This window comes from Ranitomeya imitator, chromosome 2 (assembly GCF_032444005.1).
Source record: "Ranitomeya imitator isolate aRanImi1 chromosome 2, aRanImi1.pri, whole genome shotgun sequence".
Lineage (NCBI taxonomy): Eukaryota > Metazoa > Chordata > Amphibia > Anura > Dendrobatidae > Ranitomeya > Ranitomeya imitator.
In genome coordinates, this window is record NC_091283.1 from 127,412,986 (window position 1) to 127,427,677 (window position 14,692).

Sequence of the window (14,692 nt, forward strand, 5' to 3'; positions counted from 1 at the left end):
ATATATTATAATGTGCACCACAGTCCTCCACATAGTATAATACACTCCCTAAAGTCCGACATATATTAAAATACACTGCTCAGTCCTCCATATAGCATAATACACTCTTCATAGTGCTCCATATAGTATAATGCACCGCCATAGTCATCTATGTAGTACAGTTCACTTCCCATAGTATAATGCACCCCATAGTTCTTCATATAGTATAACGTATTCCCCATAGTCCTTGATACAGTATAATGCAGCCCACATATAGTATAATGCAGCCACCACCCTACAGAATATAATGCAGCCACCCCATAGTATAATGCAGCCACCCCAGAGTATAATGCAGCCATCCCATAGAATATAATACAGCCCACCACCCCACAATATATAATGCAGCCCCCACAGTATATAACACAGCCTCCCCCATAGAATATAATATACCCCCACAATAGTATATAACTCGACCTCCCCCATAGAATAGAATATAATATACCCCCCATAGTATATAGCACAACCTGCATAGCAGATAGCACAGCCCACTTAGCAGTATACAGCACAGCCCACACAGTAGTATACAGCACAGCCAACACAGTAGTATACAGCACAGCCCACATAGTAATATACAGCAGAGCCCACACAGTAGTATATAGCACAGCCCACATAGTAGTATACAGCACAGCCCACATAGTAGTATACAGCACTGCCCACATAGTAGTATACAGCAGAGCCCACATCTCTCCCAATCCCCCCCCCCCCCCCCCCCGAATGGCCCCACAGTCCAGTAAAAAAAACAAAGCACACTCCTCTCCTCATGCCCGCATTGCTCCCTGCTCCTGTCTCGGCGGCTGCCGCTGCACTGCGTGGCACACAGTGATTGCGCGCGCACCCGCAGTGTCAGAGGCAGAGCGGTGAATGATGGGAGAGGGAGCATCAGGTGACGCTCTTTCCTCCATCATTGCATTCAACTGTACTGGCGTCATAGACGCCGGTATAGTTGAATGCGGCGGCGCTGGGGGAGGGAAGGGTGAGTCAGCGTGCAGCGGCCCACTACTGGCACCGGCCCTTCTGGCATTTGCCAGAACTGCCCGATGGCCAGTCCGGCCCTGGTCCAAGTGTCGGATACGAATCATCAATACAAGTCTATGGCCCGTGGGACAGTAAATGGGACAACACGTGGGCCGCGGGCGCCATCAGAGTCCTGTCCGCTCTTTATGTAACTGATAGAGGAAGGAAGACAAGTTTATATTCTCATCCAAGAAAAAGTGATAAAACTTGGACCAAACTGATGATACTGCTAAAACGCAGATCACAAGCACCGATCAATCTCCTGTACACAAAATAAGCAGACTGAGGCCTAAATGTCGCCCCGTGGCACGGATTAGGCTGTGCGGACTCGCTGGTGCATGTGGGGGCTTTCAGAGCGGTACTCCCGCAGGTTTCTGTTCTTTGTGGGGTCCAGTGTTTATTGAAATGCTGATCACAACTTGATGAGTTTTTCCTTCATTCCCCACTATCAATAATGATGAAAAAAATGATTGTGACGTTAAAGAAATGCATAAAATTCGTCAAGATCCTGCAGACCTCGGCTGAGGCGCAGACCTGGGCGGCTGAGGCACAGACCTCGGTTGAAGCACAGGGTGTTTGCCAAGCACCGGAGTTTCTCCAGTCCAGCTGCTGGGTGACGTCATATAGCCTGGGGTTCCCCTCTAACACCCGGTTTAGTTGCTTTTGTAGCTACTGGAAACCCCGGACAAGTTTCCATCACAACGATGCAGAATTAGGACGAGCACCTGCGGCCTCCACCAAGGCCAATAGGGGAGAGCTATTAGCGCTAGGCGGTGTGTACCGGCGGCGCTAGGACCTGGAGAGAGCAGGTGTCCGGGCCCCTGGAGATGGACGCACCTGGCGCTCTGCTCCGGGGATTCTGTGCCTGCACCTCGCCGCTACCTGCACGGAATGAGCGGGGCAGAGTCTGCATCTCCGCGGCCCGGGAACGCTCCGCAAACACCGGAGCCATGCGGTGAGGACGCGGCGCTCTGCACGTCCAGTGATGGGGTGGAGGAGGAGCTGTGGCTGTACGGGGCAGGTAGGTGCTGCGCCAGGTGTGCGGATAGCGGCGCTGCTCCTCCGCAATGGCGACATGGAAAGTCTTCTACCTCATAGAAATGGAAAGGGTCGTGCACACTGCCACAAGGGCGCCCTCAGCAGAGGAGATGAAAATGATTTACCAAGTGCTCCTCTATATTCAGAGGCCATGACCAGTCCTGACCAAAGTCAGTGCCTCCATACATGCTGGCTGCTGGGGTGGCAAGGGGAGCCAGGGGATGCGGGACGCTGGGGTGGCCAGAGGGGCCAGGGGATGCGGGACGCTGGGGTGGTCAGGGGATGCGGGACGCTGGGGTGGCCAGGGGATGCGGGACGCTGGGGTGGCCAGAGGGGCCAGGGGACGCGGGACGCTGGGGTGGCCGGAGGGGCCAGGGGACGCGGGACGCTGGGGTGGCCGGAGGGGCCAGGGGACGCGGGACGCTGGGGTGGCCGGAGGGGCCAGGGGACGCGGGACGCTGGGGTGGCCGGAGGGGCCAGGGGACGCGGGACGCTGGGGTGGCCGGAGGGGCCAGGGGACGCGGGACGCTGGGGTGGCCGGAGGGGCCAGGGGACGCGGGACGCTGGGGTGGCCGGAGGGGCCAGGGGACGCGGGACGCTGGGGTGGCCGGAGGGGCCAGGGGACGCGGGACGCTGGGGTGGCCGGAGGGGCCAGGGGACGCGGGACGCTGGGGTGGCCGGAGGGGCCAGGGGACGCGGGACGCTGGGGTGGCCGGAGGGGCCAGGGGACGCGGGACGCTGGGGTGGCCGGAGGGGCCAGGAGACGCGGGACTCTGGGGTGGCCGGAGGGGCCAGGAGACGCGGGACTCTGGGGTGGCCAGAGGGGCCAGGAGATGCGGGACTCTGGGGTGGCCAGAGGGGCCAGGAGATGCGGGACGCTGGGGTGGCCCAGGGAGCCAGAGGACATTGGGATGGTCAGAGGGGCCAGGAGATGCGGGACGCTGGGGTGGCCCAGGGAGCCAGAGGACATTGGGATGGTCAGAGGGGCCAGGAGATGCGGGACGCTGGGGTGGCCCAGGGAGCCAGAGGACAATGGGGTGGCTAGAGGGGCCAGAGGATGCTGGGATGGCCAGGGGACGCTGGAGTTGCCAGAGGGGCCTGGGGAGCCAGGAGACACTGGGGTGGCCTGGGCATGCTCAACGCTGTAGCTATGAAATATTGCCAGATTTTCTACTAGCTCATGAAGGCCCGTGTTCTTGTGTACAGTACGATGATGTCTGTAAAGCGCTGTGGAATATGATGGCGTTATATAAGTAAAATAAATCCAATAAATCCTGGGTGACTCGGGTGTCGCTCCCTGATACTTGTGTCTGGAGCAATGGACCTTCGTTTTACTGTAATAATTTCTATACCAGATGGATGATAAATGTGTGATTGCTGGGGTCTGACAGCTGCTGCTCCCCCTGTGAAAACGGGGGTTCTTAAAGGGAACCTGTCACCCCTTTTTTTTAGATTGAGCTATAAATACTGTTAAATAGGGCCTGCGCTGTGTGTTCCTATAGTGTATGTAGTGTACCCCGATTCCCCACCTATGCTGAGATATAACTTACCAAAGTCGCCGTTTTCGCCTGTCAATCAGGCTGGTCAGGTCGGGAGGGCGTGGTGACATCGCTGGTTCTTCCTCAGCTTTACGTTAGTGGCGTAGTGGTGAACAAGCAGCGCGCGATCTGCGCTGTAATCCCTTGCATCGGTGGGGGCGGCCATCTTCCTGGGGCCGCGCGTGCGCAGATCGAGTGCTCTGCTGCACGGGGCTTCAGGAAAATGGCCGCGGGATGCCGCGCGTGCGCATTAGAGATCGCGGCGGCCATTTTCCCAAAGCCGAGTTTGCATCTCGGCTTTGGGAAAATGGCCGCCGCGATCTCTAATGCGCACGCGCGGCATCCCGCGGCCATTTTCCTGAAGCCCCGTGCAGCAGAGCACTCGATCTGCGCACGCGCGGCCCCAGGAAGATGGCCGCCCCCACCGATGCAAGGGATTACAGCGCAGATCGCGCGCTGCTTGTTCACCACTACGCCACTACGCCACCAACGTAAAGCTGAGGAAGAACCAGCGATGTCACCACGCCCTCCCGACCTGACCAGCCTGATTGACAGGCGAAAACGGCGACTTTGGTAAGTTATATCTCAGCATACATGGGGAATCGGGGTACACTACATACACTATAGGAACACACAGCGCAGGCCCTATTTAACAGTATTTATAGCTCAATCTCAAAAAACGGGGTGACAGGTTCCCTTTAAAGCTCGTGTATTAATAGAATAGTAGCAAGTGTGTGGGACCATCAACCCATTTACTCCTGTGGAAGTGGTAGTGTTTTTGAGAAAAAGGAAGCCGTCCATTGACCTTAAAGAGTTTGTCCCATCTTCAGCAGCTCCCCAGCTTCCTTCCTGCTGGGAAATGGTGAACTCTTGATGACTGACAGTTCAGACTAGTAGAATGAGCTATAAGCTATAGAATTAAAAAATCCTCTTCGTGCGAACAGAGAAGATTTGTAATAACAGGTAAATTGTGAAGATTCTTGCTTTTAGGCTGCCGTCACACTATCAGTATTTGGTCAGTATTTTACATCAGTATTTGTAAGCCAAAACCAGGAGTGGGTGATAAATACAGAAGTGGTGCATATGTTTCTATTATACTTTTCCTCTGATTGTTCCACTCCTGGTTTTGGCTTACATATACTGATGTAAAATACTGACCAATTACTGCTAGTGTGACGGCAGCCTTACAAGCAATTTGCAACTTTACCCATTTAGGCTAAAACTACACGGCGACTTTTGACCTCAACAGCCATGGTGCGACCTAAGTCTGCTCAATGCTATCGCTGCTACTCTGTGACAGTAGAGGAGTGAATGGGGTCATCATATTTAATCACCTCCACTACCGCGACAAGCAACTCGCGAAAAATGCAACTGCGTCTGATTTTAGTTTTGCGACTTGCTTGTTGCAGTAGTTTAGAAGTCACAATGATGCCCCCTTTACTTCTATGGCACCATGATGTACCAAGCGAACTCCGGTTGTGCCACGGCTGTTGTTGCCAAAGTACCTGTGTAGCCCTAGCCTTAAAGGGGTTGTTCGGTCCAACATAAGTCTGCAGTCACTCACTGTGACTGCAGACATATGGATGCCCGCACTCACCCCAGCGTGTAGCAAGGTATCACTGGTCTCTGAGCTGGGACCGGCGGCCCACTAGTTGAGCTCTGGCCGAGAGTATGTATAACGCATATGTGCCCACCGATCCCGAGTCAGAAACTGGCAAATACAGCATAGGAATTCATAGTTTTGCAGTCACACAGAGTGACTGCAGACTTGTCATTTTGGACCAGACAATCCCTTTAACTTATGTTTTAGTAAGGATAACTTTACACAAGCATATAAAAATGAATCCAATTTTCATCTAGAAAAAATAATAAAGGCAATGTACCCATAGAAAAAGATTTTATATGCTTGTTCCGTATGGGATCTGTTGGTTGTCTGGAATTTTTTTGTGCGCCTATAAACTTAATTAGACCAGTATCATCCAAAATGAGGAAAGTACTATCCTCTTGTGTTTATGTAGTTACGGTATATTTGGTGGTGAACTTCTTAATGATCCCTCGCACAGGCAGTTCATAGGTGAACACAGATGAAAAGTGTACGTTTAATAAGTCTTATTGTCCTCTGTAATTGCATTTCTAGAATCCTTTTAACATTGGTGTTTTTTTTTTATGTCAGTTTTTTCCAAGGGTCTCACAAAGAGGAATTTTACTATTGCACTTGGACCTCTAAAAGGGACTTTAATATTGTATGGGGTCACAAAGAGACCCTCTATAATTGCATGCAACTAGTTTCTCCATACAGGAGGCGTATTGAAATTGCTATCACCAGCAAAGGAATTCATGTGTTCAATGTTTTTTTTTTTTTTTTTCCCCCGTGTCATTTCTCATTATTACGTGTAACTTAATTTATGGACAATTATGGTTTGATTTATTTGTCTGTGTGAATTGGATGGGTTGTTACCAACATCTTGATAGAATTTTATGTCAATAGCACCTTTAAAAATATATTTAAATACATATCCCACCCACCTTATATACATTCTATTTACAATGGATTTCAATGAGTGATTGATGCCACTACATGAGAAAAATAAAAACTATATACAGCCTGCTGCAATATTCAATGAGGTGGAAGCAGGGACAGCTCCAGGTTTTCGTGGGCCCTTGGCGAAAGTCTCAGTGGGCCCCTCTAACACATACCACAATTCATAATGCACAGTTACAGTAGGGAAATATAGGTATAGTACAATGCCAAAGATTACACTACATGAGTGATATCTATTGTAAATTCTACAATAGGTCATAAACATAGTGCTCCATACATTATAATGAGCAAAATATATATTGCTCTATACAGTATTATGGGCACCACAGAGCCCATCATACAGAATAATGAGCCTCATATATTGCTCTATACAGTATTATGGGCACCACAGAGCCCATCATACAGAATAATGAGCCTCATATATTGCTCTATACAGTATTATGGGCACCACAGAGCCCATCATACAGAATAATGAGCCTCATATATTGCTCTATACAGTATTATGGGCACCACAGAGCCCATCATACAGAATAATGAGCCTCATATATTGCTCCATACAGTATTATGGGCACCACAGAGAGCTCCATACAGAATGAGCCCCATATATTGCTCCATACAGTATTATGGGCACCACAGAGGGCTCCATACAGAATAATGAGCCCCATACAATACTCCATATATAATGAGCCCAATGAGATGCTCCATATACGATTGACCCCATATGATGTTCCATATATGATGGGCCCCATATATGATATGATGCCACAGTGTATGATGGGCCCCATTTGATGCCCCATATATAATGGGCCCCACCATATATATATATGATGGGCTCCATATGATGAGATATATAGGCCCCGTATATCATGATGTAGTTTATGATGGGCTCCAAACATTTAAAAAAAAAAAAACTGTTTGCCTCTGCTCCGGACTCCTCAGCATCGCCGTCTGCGCTGTGACTGTTCAGGCAGAGACGCACAGATATGATGCCTGATCTGACGCGCCCTCTGACCTGAAACGTCAAAGTTAGGAGTCTCCGAATATCCTGCTGCTGAAGAACAGGGAGAGGTAAGTATCGCAAGTGCTGGGGCCCTGATCAATCGGGTGGCCCACTTGCGGGCACTGACATGGCTCGGAACTTGCCGGGGTGCTGATGCTGGCCCTTGGTGTTTGTGGGGGTAAGTGGCAAACAGACAGAAGAGGGCCCCCATACAAAAGCAATAGCTCATAATAAAGCACAATTCCACCTACCTATTGGGGCCAGGCACTAAGATGTAGTACACTGTCTTGCTGCAACTTTTAACTAGGTGTATACGGCCATAAATGATGTACGATCTAGCCCCCCCCCCTCTGCATCATTGCTGTCAATGTCCCAGTCTGCACATCCACTCAAATCCTGTTTTGCTGGGGTTCGCATGTAAACCATGAGTGAGCTACTGAACGTTAGCTAAAAATGCTGTGTGAACATAGCCATACGTATCAGACTAAGCATTGTATCTCTGCTAATCTAAGGGTATGTGCACACGTCCGGATTTTTAGCGTTTTTTTTGCGGATTTTCGCCGTAAAAAAAGCTAACATTATGCATCCTATCATTTAGAATGCATTCCGCATTTTATTGTGCATATGTTAGCGTTTTTTTTCCGCAAAAAAAAAACGCATTCCGCAAAAAGAACGGACATGCTCAATCTTCTTGCGGATTTTTTGCGGTTTTCATAGCAAAAATGACATTCCGGAAAAAAAAAAGGCAAAAAATCCGCGCAAAAAACACGCAAATTCCGCGAGAAATCCGCGCGAAGAAAAACGCGGTTTTCTGGCAGAATTCTCAGTATTTTGTCAGGAAAAAAACCTGACGTGTGCACATAGCCTTAGTGTCGCTTTCCAAATAAACACAAATTCCCTGTTGGAAGAATCGTTCTAGAAAATAATTAATCCCTAATCCCTTATTAAACTCCTCAAGAGAAACGCTCACAATGTTGTTTTTTTGTTTTTTATTTTATACAACTCTTAACAGTTTATGTTCCCAGTATTTTCCATTTGTAGCCTACCTATAAATAAAGCCGTGTCTCATCATTTGTAGTTGTATTTTGTAATTACCCATTACCAGTCTTTTGTCTGGTTCCGCCTCTATAGTGATGGCTTTCTTCTCTTTAACTGAGGTCTATTTCTTCTTTCCCTGGAACTTTCAGCAGGCCATCTATAATCCTGTAATTTTTAGCTTCGCATTGTTTTTATGTTCTTCAATGAACGTCATTTCTACCAAAAGTTGAACATTTGCCATATGTTATATATTAGTAAACCAGACATCAGAGCAGCTGCCTATGGTTTTTATTCTTGTCTGATAGTGATATTGCCGTTTTTGTCTTCCTGTCTTATCATGCAAAATCACAATAATGCTTATCCAAAAATTATGGGCAGCCAAGTTTTTTTTTTTTTCCCCAGACACATTTAAAAGCCTTGATGAATCCTTAAAGGCATTGTCCAATACTTTTATATTCTCCATCCTTGGGGCTCGTGCCCATGACCCTATCTTTGGGCCGAATACGATCTGACAAAACATCGGAACACTCGGGCCAATGTTTCCTGTGGGGCCGTGCACATGTCCACATGTCCAATTTTGCATTCAGCCATGCAAGTAAACGAGTCAGTGGTAAACATTGGACCGCATTCGGATGAGATGAGACATTTGTCCCTCTTTCTTTTTTTTTTCTCTCCATCTTCTCAGAGAGATTTGCATAATCATCCCGATGAGAGAATCTATGGTTGTGTGCACCTGTCCTTGGGACAGATCTTCAATAACTGATTGGTAGGGGTGGTGCCACTGCCGGCATCCCCGCTCTGCCGATCGGCCGCTCCCAGTGCCGGTGGTGGCCTGATGTGTGGTTCTAGACAGCACAGATCTGTCAATGGAATAGTGGCCGGACCCCTGTACTGCACATCAGCCCCCTAGTAGAATCAATAGGTTCAGATGTGCAGTACCCAGCTGCAGCCACTATCCAATTGACTTGAGTTTTGCTGTGTAACTCCGCACACCCGGTCACTTCTGACACTGGGAACAGCTAATTAGAACAAACTCATGCATTAGTGTTTCTCATTAGTGTCCGCACCCCTCCTTCTCCCTATCTTTAAAACAAACAGCACATTGACCCATAGTCTATTCACACACCCGTTTTTTGTTTTTTTTCTTAAATTAATCTCTTTGTTCTAGTTAGTACATGTTTTATTCTCGTCTGTTTTTTGTGGATCAGAATGTGGACCCACCATTGAATTTCTTGGTGATGCATTTAACCACAATGAAGGCACCAGTTTTCCACTGTTCCTTTGCTAATTGATGGTGAAAGAAAATGGTTACCTTCAGTATTCAAAAACTACTGAGAAAATAAACCGAATCAAAGGGGTACGCTTATCATTGCAAATAAGAAGAATGTGCCCTTATACTTGATTCACTCCTACACTGAAGCATTATTATGAGGCTCCACCATTGTAACCAAAGAAAGTAAAACCACATGCTGAGTGTATTTTTTTTTTTTTTCGCTCATTAAATTGACATTCAACCTTACCGAAACACAAAGGACCCCATTAAAGGTAAGGGAGGCCCATCCGGCTTCGTCTGTGTTAGTCTACATTCCCATGGTGAGTTTTTGATGCTGTGTATTTTTGAAAAAAAAAATGCAAGAAACTGATTTTAGTTAATGGGTGCAGAATTGCTGCAGAAAATCTGCAATATCAAAAATTCACCCAAAAATTCCTTGAGGGAACGGTGGGTGGTAATGCAGGGGTAAGGTCTGAGATTTCGGTGCTAAACACCACCTCGGACCAGCGACCTAATCGGGACCTAATTTGCAGGATCTCGATGATATCCCCATGAATGCCAGCCCCTTAATGTCTTAACTTTTAGATACTGCAATTAATAGAAATCACAATGTTTCAAAGGTTGTGAGAAGGAGTGAACTCCTATTGCCCAATCAGCACCGTTGTGACGCGATTGCGGGGAATCCGATGGTAGTCAGATATAAAATAATGCGGTGGCCTTTTAGACCCAACCAGAAGACTATCAAGCGATCTGCTGGTGAGGCTATGTGCACACGCTAGGATTTCTTGCAGAAATTTCTTAAGGCTAAGTTCACACTGCGTTAGCAGCAGCCCGTTCAGCACATACGCTAACGGGCTGCTGCTAGCGCAGGTGCCAGCGCTACATCGCGCTAGCGCAGACGGACCCGGAAACGCAGCCCGCGTCTTGGGTCCATCATTCAAATGATGGCACATCGCTAGCGCCTGCCCATTGTGGGCGTGCGCTAGCGATGCGTCCGACATTGCATTCAATGGCGGCGTTAACGGACTACGTTACACCGCGTTATGCTGCGGTGTAACGTAGTCCGTTTAACGTAGTTACTGAACGCAGTGTGAACTTGGCCTAAACAAAACCAGACATTTTCTGCAAGAAATCCACATGTGGGTTTTGCGCTTTTTTTTTTTTGCGGATTTTTCCGGAGGTTCCAAATGCAATAATATAGTGGGAAATCTGCAAAAAATCCACAAAATTAATGAACATGCTGCGTTTTTTTACCGCGATGCGTTTTTTTCACGGAAAAAATGCAACATATGCACGAAAATTGCAAAATGCATTCTAAATGATGGGATGCATATGTATGCGTTTTTTAATGCGTTTTTATAGCAATAAAAGCTAAAAAAAAAAAAAAAGGTAACGTGTGCACACAGCCTAAAGCTGCAAAACGCTTCCATTTTTGATTGATGCATTGAACGGTGCTCCGTGAGATGTTCAGAGTTTGGGCTATTTTTTTTTGTAACCTAACCCTGATTCACTCTTCTCCACAACTTTATCCCTTATCTGCCTGGTGTGTTCCTAGGTTTTTCTGATGATCCCTAATGTTCTCATACAAACTGCCAGAGCCCTTCATAGTACAGCTGTAGTTATACTGAAAAATTACAGGAGGACTCAATTTACTAAGTATGTCACTACCGAAGGCAATTGGTCATTCAGGATTTTATTTAGGGGTATCAGACTATGGAGGGCTGAATACGAATGTGCAGCGCCCCAGAGATCTGGTCGATGCAGTATGACACTCTGCCACTAAGGGGAGTGATGGTACGTCTGATGGCACTGAAGGAATTCTACTGACCAGGTATCACCAGCACACATTACACTTCACACTCCGGCCACTAGGGGGAGCAAAAGGCTTTATTTATTGGGCCCCTCCTCACACTGGTAAAACTAGGGGTTGGATAGAAAGTTAGTCAGAAGCAGACTGGGTTGGATTCAGGCAACATCCCGTGGCAGGGGGTGTTGCAGGGAGAAGACACAGGGGGGTCCCTGTCAGGCACCTAGCGACCAGAACAGAACGTTACGGAACCGCGCCTGCACACCTCGCGGCGGTATCCTAAGAAAGAGACACGAAGCGAAGGATATTGTGAGACAGTGAGAAACGAGATCAAACACAAAGGAGAGCCAGTAGGAGTCGTGCCGTGAGACCGAGGCAACATCCTACTGAGGCGCGTAGCCGGTGGCCGGAACACCGATGGAGTAACTCACTCTACGCCTTACTTCAAACTCCGCAGGGCAGTTAATTATAGGTTGGCTGTCTCACCTAAACACCTATGAAGACATAGGGGGCAACAGTGGGAGAGGGGCGTCTCTAGGGTCCCGGAAGACCTCCAGGCCTTCCCATCATACGGGTGCGTCCTAGCCATAACATACCAGGGGGACGTTGAACTAGAAACATCTGGAACACAATAGAAAGAACGAAAGAACGAGAACAGAAGTTGTGAGGACTATTCCGAATGCTCAGCAGGGTAGCACTACAACACACAGGCGCTATTGGTAGGCAACGATTTCCACCTGCAAAGGGAATTCTGGAAGTGCCCATCGGACCGGCCGGTCTCAGATAGCCCTGTTAAGCGTGCTCTGGATTGCGGATCCTGAAGTCTTCAGTAAAGAGGTAAAGAGACTGCAACCCTGTGTCCTCGTTATTGACTGCACCTCTCACCATCACCATCCACCTTTCTGGGAAGCCCTGGGGACATACTTCACCTGTGGGAAGGTATACCATCCAGCTGCCATTCCATCACCCCAGCGGACCCCACAGCAGCGTCGGTCACCCTGACCGAACACCACAGGTGGCGTCACGAATCCCTGACAGACTGTACCACCTTTATTGGACGCCCCTTAGCAGGGTCATGGACCGGGTCCAGCCACCGTGACATCCCCAGAACTGAGCCAGCAGAGGACCGGTACCGAGTAACCTGTGGCCCTGCGTCTGGGGGCGATCCAAATGCACAACACAATTTTCAGATTTAGATTTTTAAATAATTATAAAACCATGTATTATTTCCTTTACACTTCACAAATACTTGCAACTTTGTTGGTATATCACAGAAATGCCAATAAAATAAGTTTAAGTGTGCATATAACTTGAAAAAGTGGAAAAGTTAACTGGGTAGGAATACTTTTTCGAGGCGTTGTATTACCTTGATGTATAATGCTAAGGCTGCCGTCACACTAGCAGTATTTGGTCAGTATTGTACATCAGTATTTGTAGCCAAAACCAGGAGTGGAACAATTAGGCCGGGATCACACATGCGAGAAACACGTCCGTGTCTCGCATGTGATATCCAAGCTGTGGCGCCGGCACTCCAGAGCGGAGCGAGCGGCCGCATAGCAACACATGGAGCCGCCCGCTCCGCTCTGGATTGCCGGCGCCAGAGCTTGGATTTCACATGCGAGACACGGACGTGTTTCTCGCATGTGTGATCCCGGCCTTAGAGGAAAAGTATAATAGAAACATATGCACCACTTCTGCATTTATCACCCACTCCTGGTTTTGGCTTGCAAATACTGATGTAATACTGACCAAATACTGCTAGTGTGACGGCAGCCTAAAACTGTGTCACTTCTTACGGGTGTTAATATAATGTGTTCAATGTTTGCTCTTGTAACTTTCCTAGTGCATATAATAAGAGCAAATTGATGCAAATGTGTGTATTTCTCAGGTCAGTAATGTCTTCCAAGTAACCGTGTAAATGGGTCAGATTGCTTCTCTGTGCGCTTATCTGCATTGTAGATGAGTGCGATACCTGCGCTCCTATTAAAGGATCCGTTTTCCCTAGACTTCAGTAAGAAACGGATCAAGTTGAAATTATTTTTTTCAGCTGAACTAAAAAATTGTCTGCACAACGTTCGGATTGCTGCTGTATCCATTCTAGCGGATGTTTACTGGATGTGTGAACATAGCCTTAGGCAACTAACAGATTGGTACTGAGAGAAAAAGAGGACACTGCCCTCTCCGGATAATAATCTACAGGATAATGGGAAAGGAGACAGTAAATCAGTGGGTTGCAACCACTTCGGTGGTATCGGGGTTATGCTAGCTGCCTAATATCCTGTAAGAATGAGTTTTTTTTACATTGCATGAAAGTGTGACAGACAATTGGACATGTTGAGGCACAGAATTTCAGAGGATGTGGGATGCTCGATGGAAGCTACTTGGAAGCGGGAATGTTCAAGGGTGGAGGATAAAAGGACCTGAGATTGTGTAGGGATCAGAAATTGGAGATATGTGAAGGAGACAGATTATGGACAGCCTTGAAAGTCATTTAGAGTATAAACTGGTTGCTCTGATAAATTGGGAGGGATTGGCACAGGGGAGAGGTGGAGTCGTGAGGAGGGAGGTGGATTAATTGGGCAGCGGAGCTAAGGATAGACTGGAGAGGTGTGAGAGTTAGTCGGGAGGCCACAGAGGAGAATATGCCAGTAGTCAAGGTGGGAGATGATGAGGGCATGCACTATTATTTTAGTAGATTTAGGATTGAGGAAAGGAAGAATTAGAGACATGTTTTTGACTTGGAGGCGGTAGGGGCTTGGATGTTTGGTGTGAAGGACAGGGAAGAGTCAAGAGTTAGGGCTTGCTCCCACTTGCGAATAAATCGGACGAATGCAATCCAATAAAAAAATCGTATTGTATTGTGACCAATGTTATTCAGTGCTCATCTGCAATTTTTTTTTTATCAACTCTGATCTGACTGGTACACGCTCAGCATGCTGTGATTTTCTTTGTGAATTTCAAATCGCAATCACAATGAAGTCAATGGGTGTGAGAAAAAAATCGTATTTTCATCAGCCACGTACAGTAAAATCACTGCATGACGAGTCAGAATAGAAATACATACATAGAATAGGTAGATGTAAAGATGTCCGTGATATATAATTAGTCCAGTGTGTGTGTGGCTTACTGTACATGTGTTTCATCAATGAATACATTTCTGAAAAGGTGTGGCGTGAAATTTTATTAACCAGCAGAGGGAAAACAGACAGCTGGGGGCTGATTCCCCCAGGTCAGTAGCACATGACACTTGGCCTGATGTAAGGTGAACGGAGTTCTTTTTTTTTAATTTTTTTTTTTACTTTTTTCAAAAATGTATTTATTACTAAAATACATGTACAGCAAGCTACAAAAGCAAAGAGCTGATTATATTTCTCGCTAACATATTTCTATCTATCGACAAATA

At 47.4% G+C, this 14,692-nt stretch overlaps 1 protein-coding gene across 1 annotated transcript in view; it reads left to right on the forward strand.

Moving 5' to 3' along the window:
* Positions 1 to 1,834: 1,834 nt before the first annotated feature.
* LOC138662082 (pre-mRNA 3'-end-processing factor FIP1-like) overlaps positions 1,835 to 14,692 on the forward strand; it is a 77,684-nt gene continuing 64,826 nt past the window's right edge. Inside the window, exon 1 of the mRNA XM_069747218.1 lies at positions 1,835 to 2,074. Within this exon, the coding sequence (XP_069603319.1) occupies positions 1,945 to 2,074 (130 nt within the window). The 5' untranslated portion in view covers positions 1,835 to 1,944. The remainder of the gene's footprint in view (positions 2,075 to 14,692) is intronic.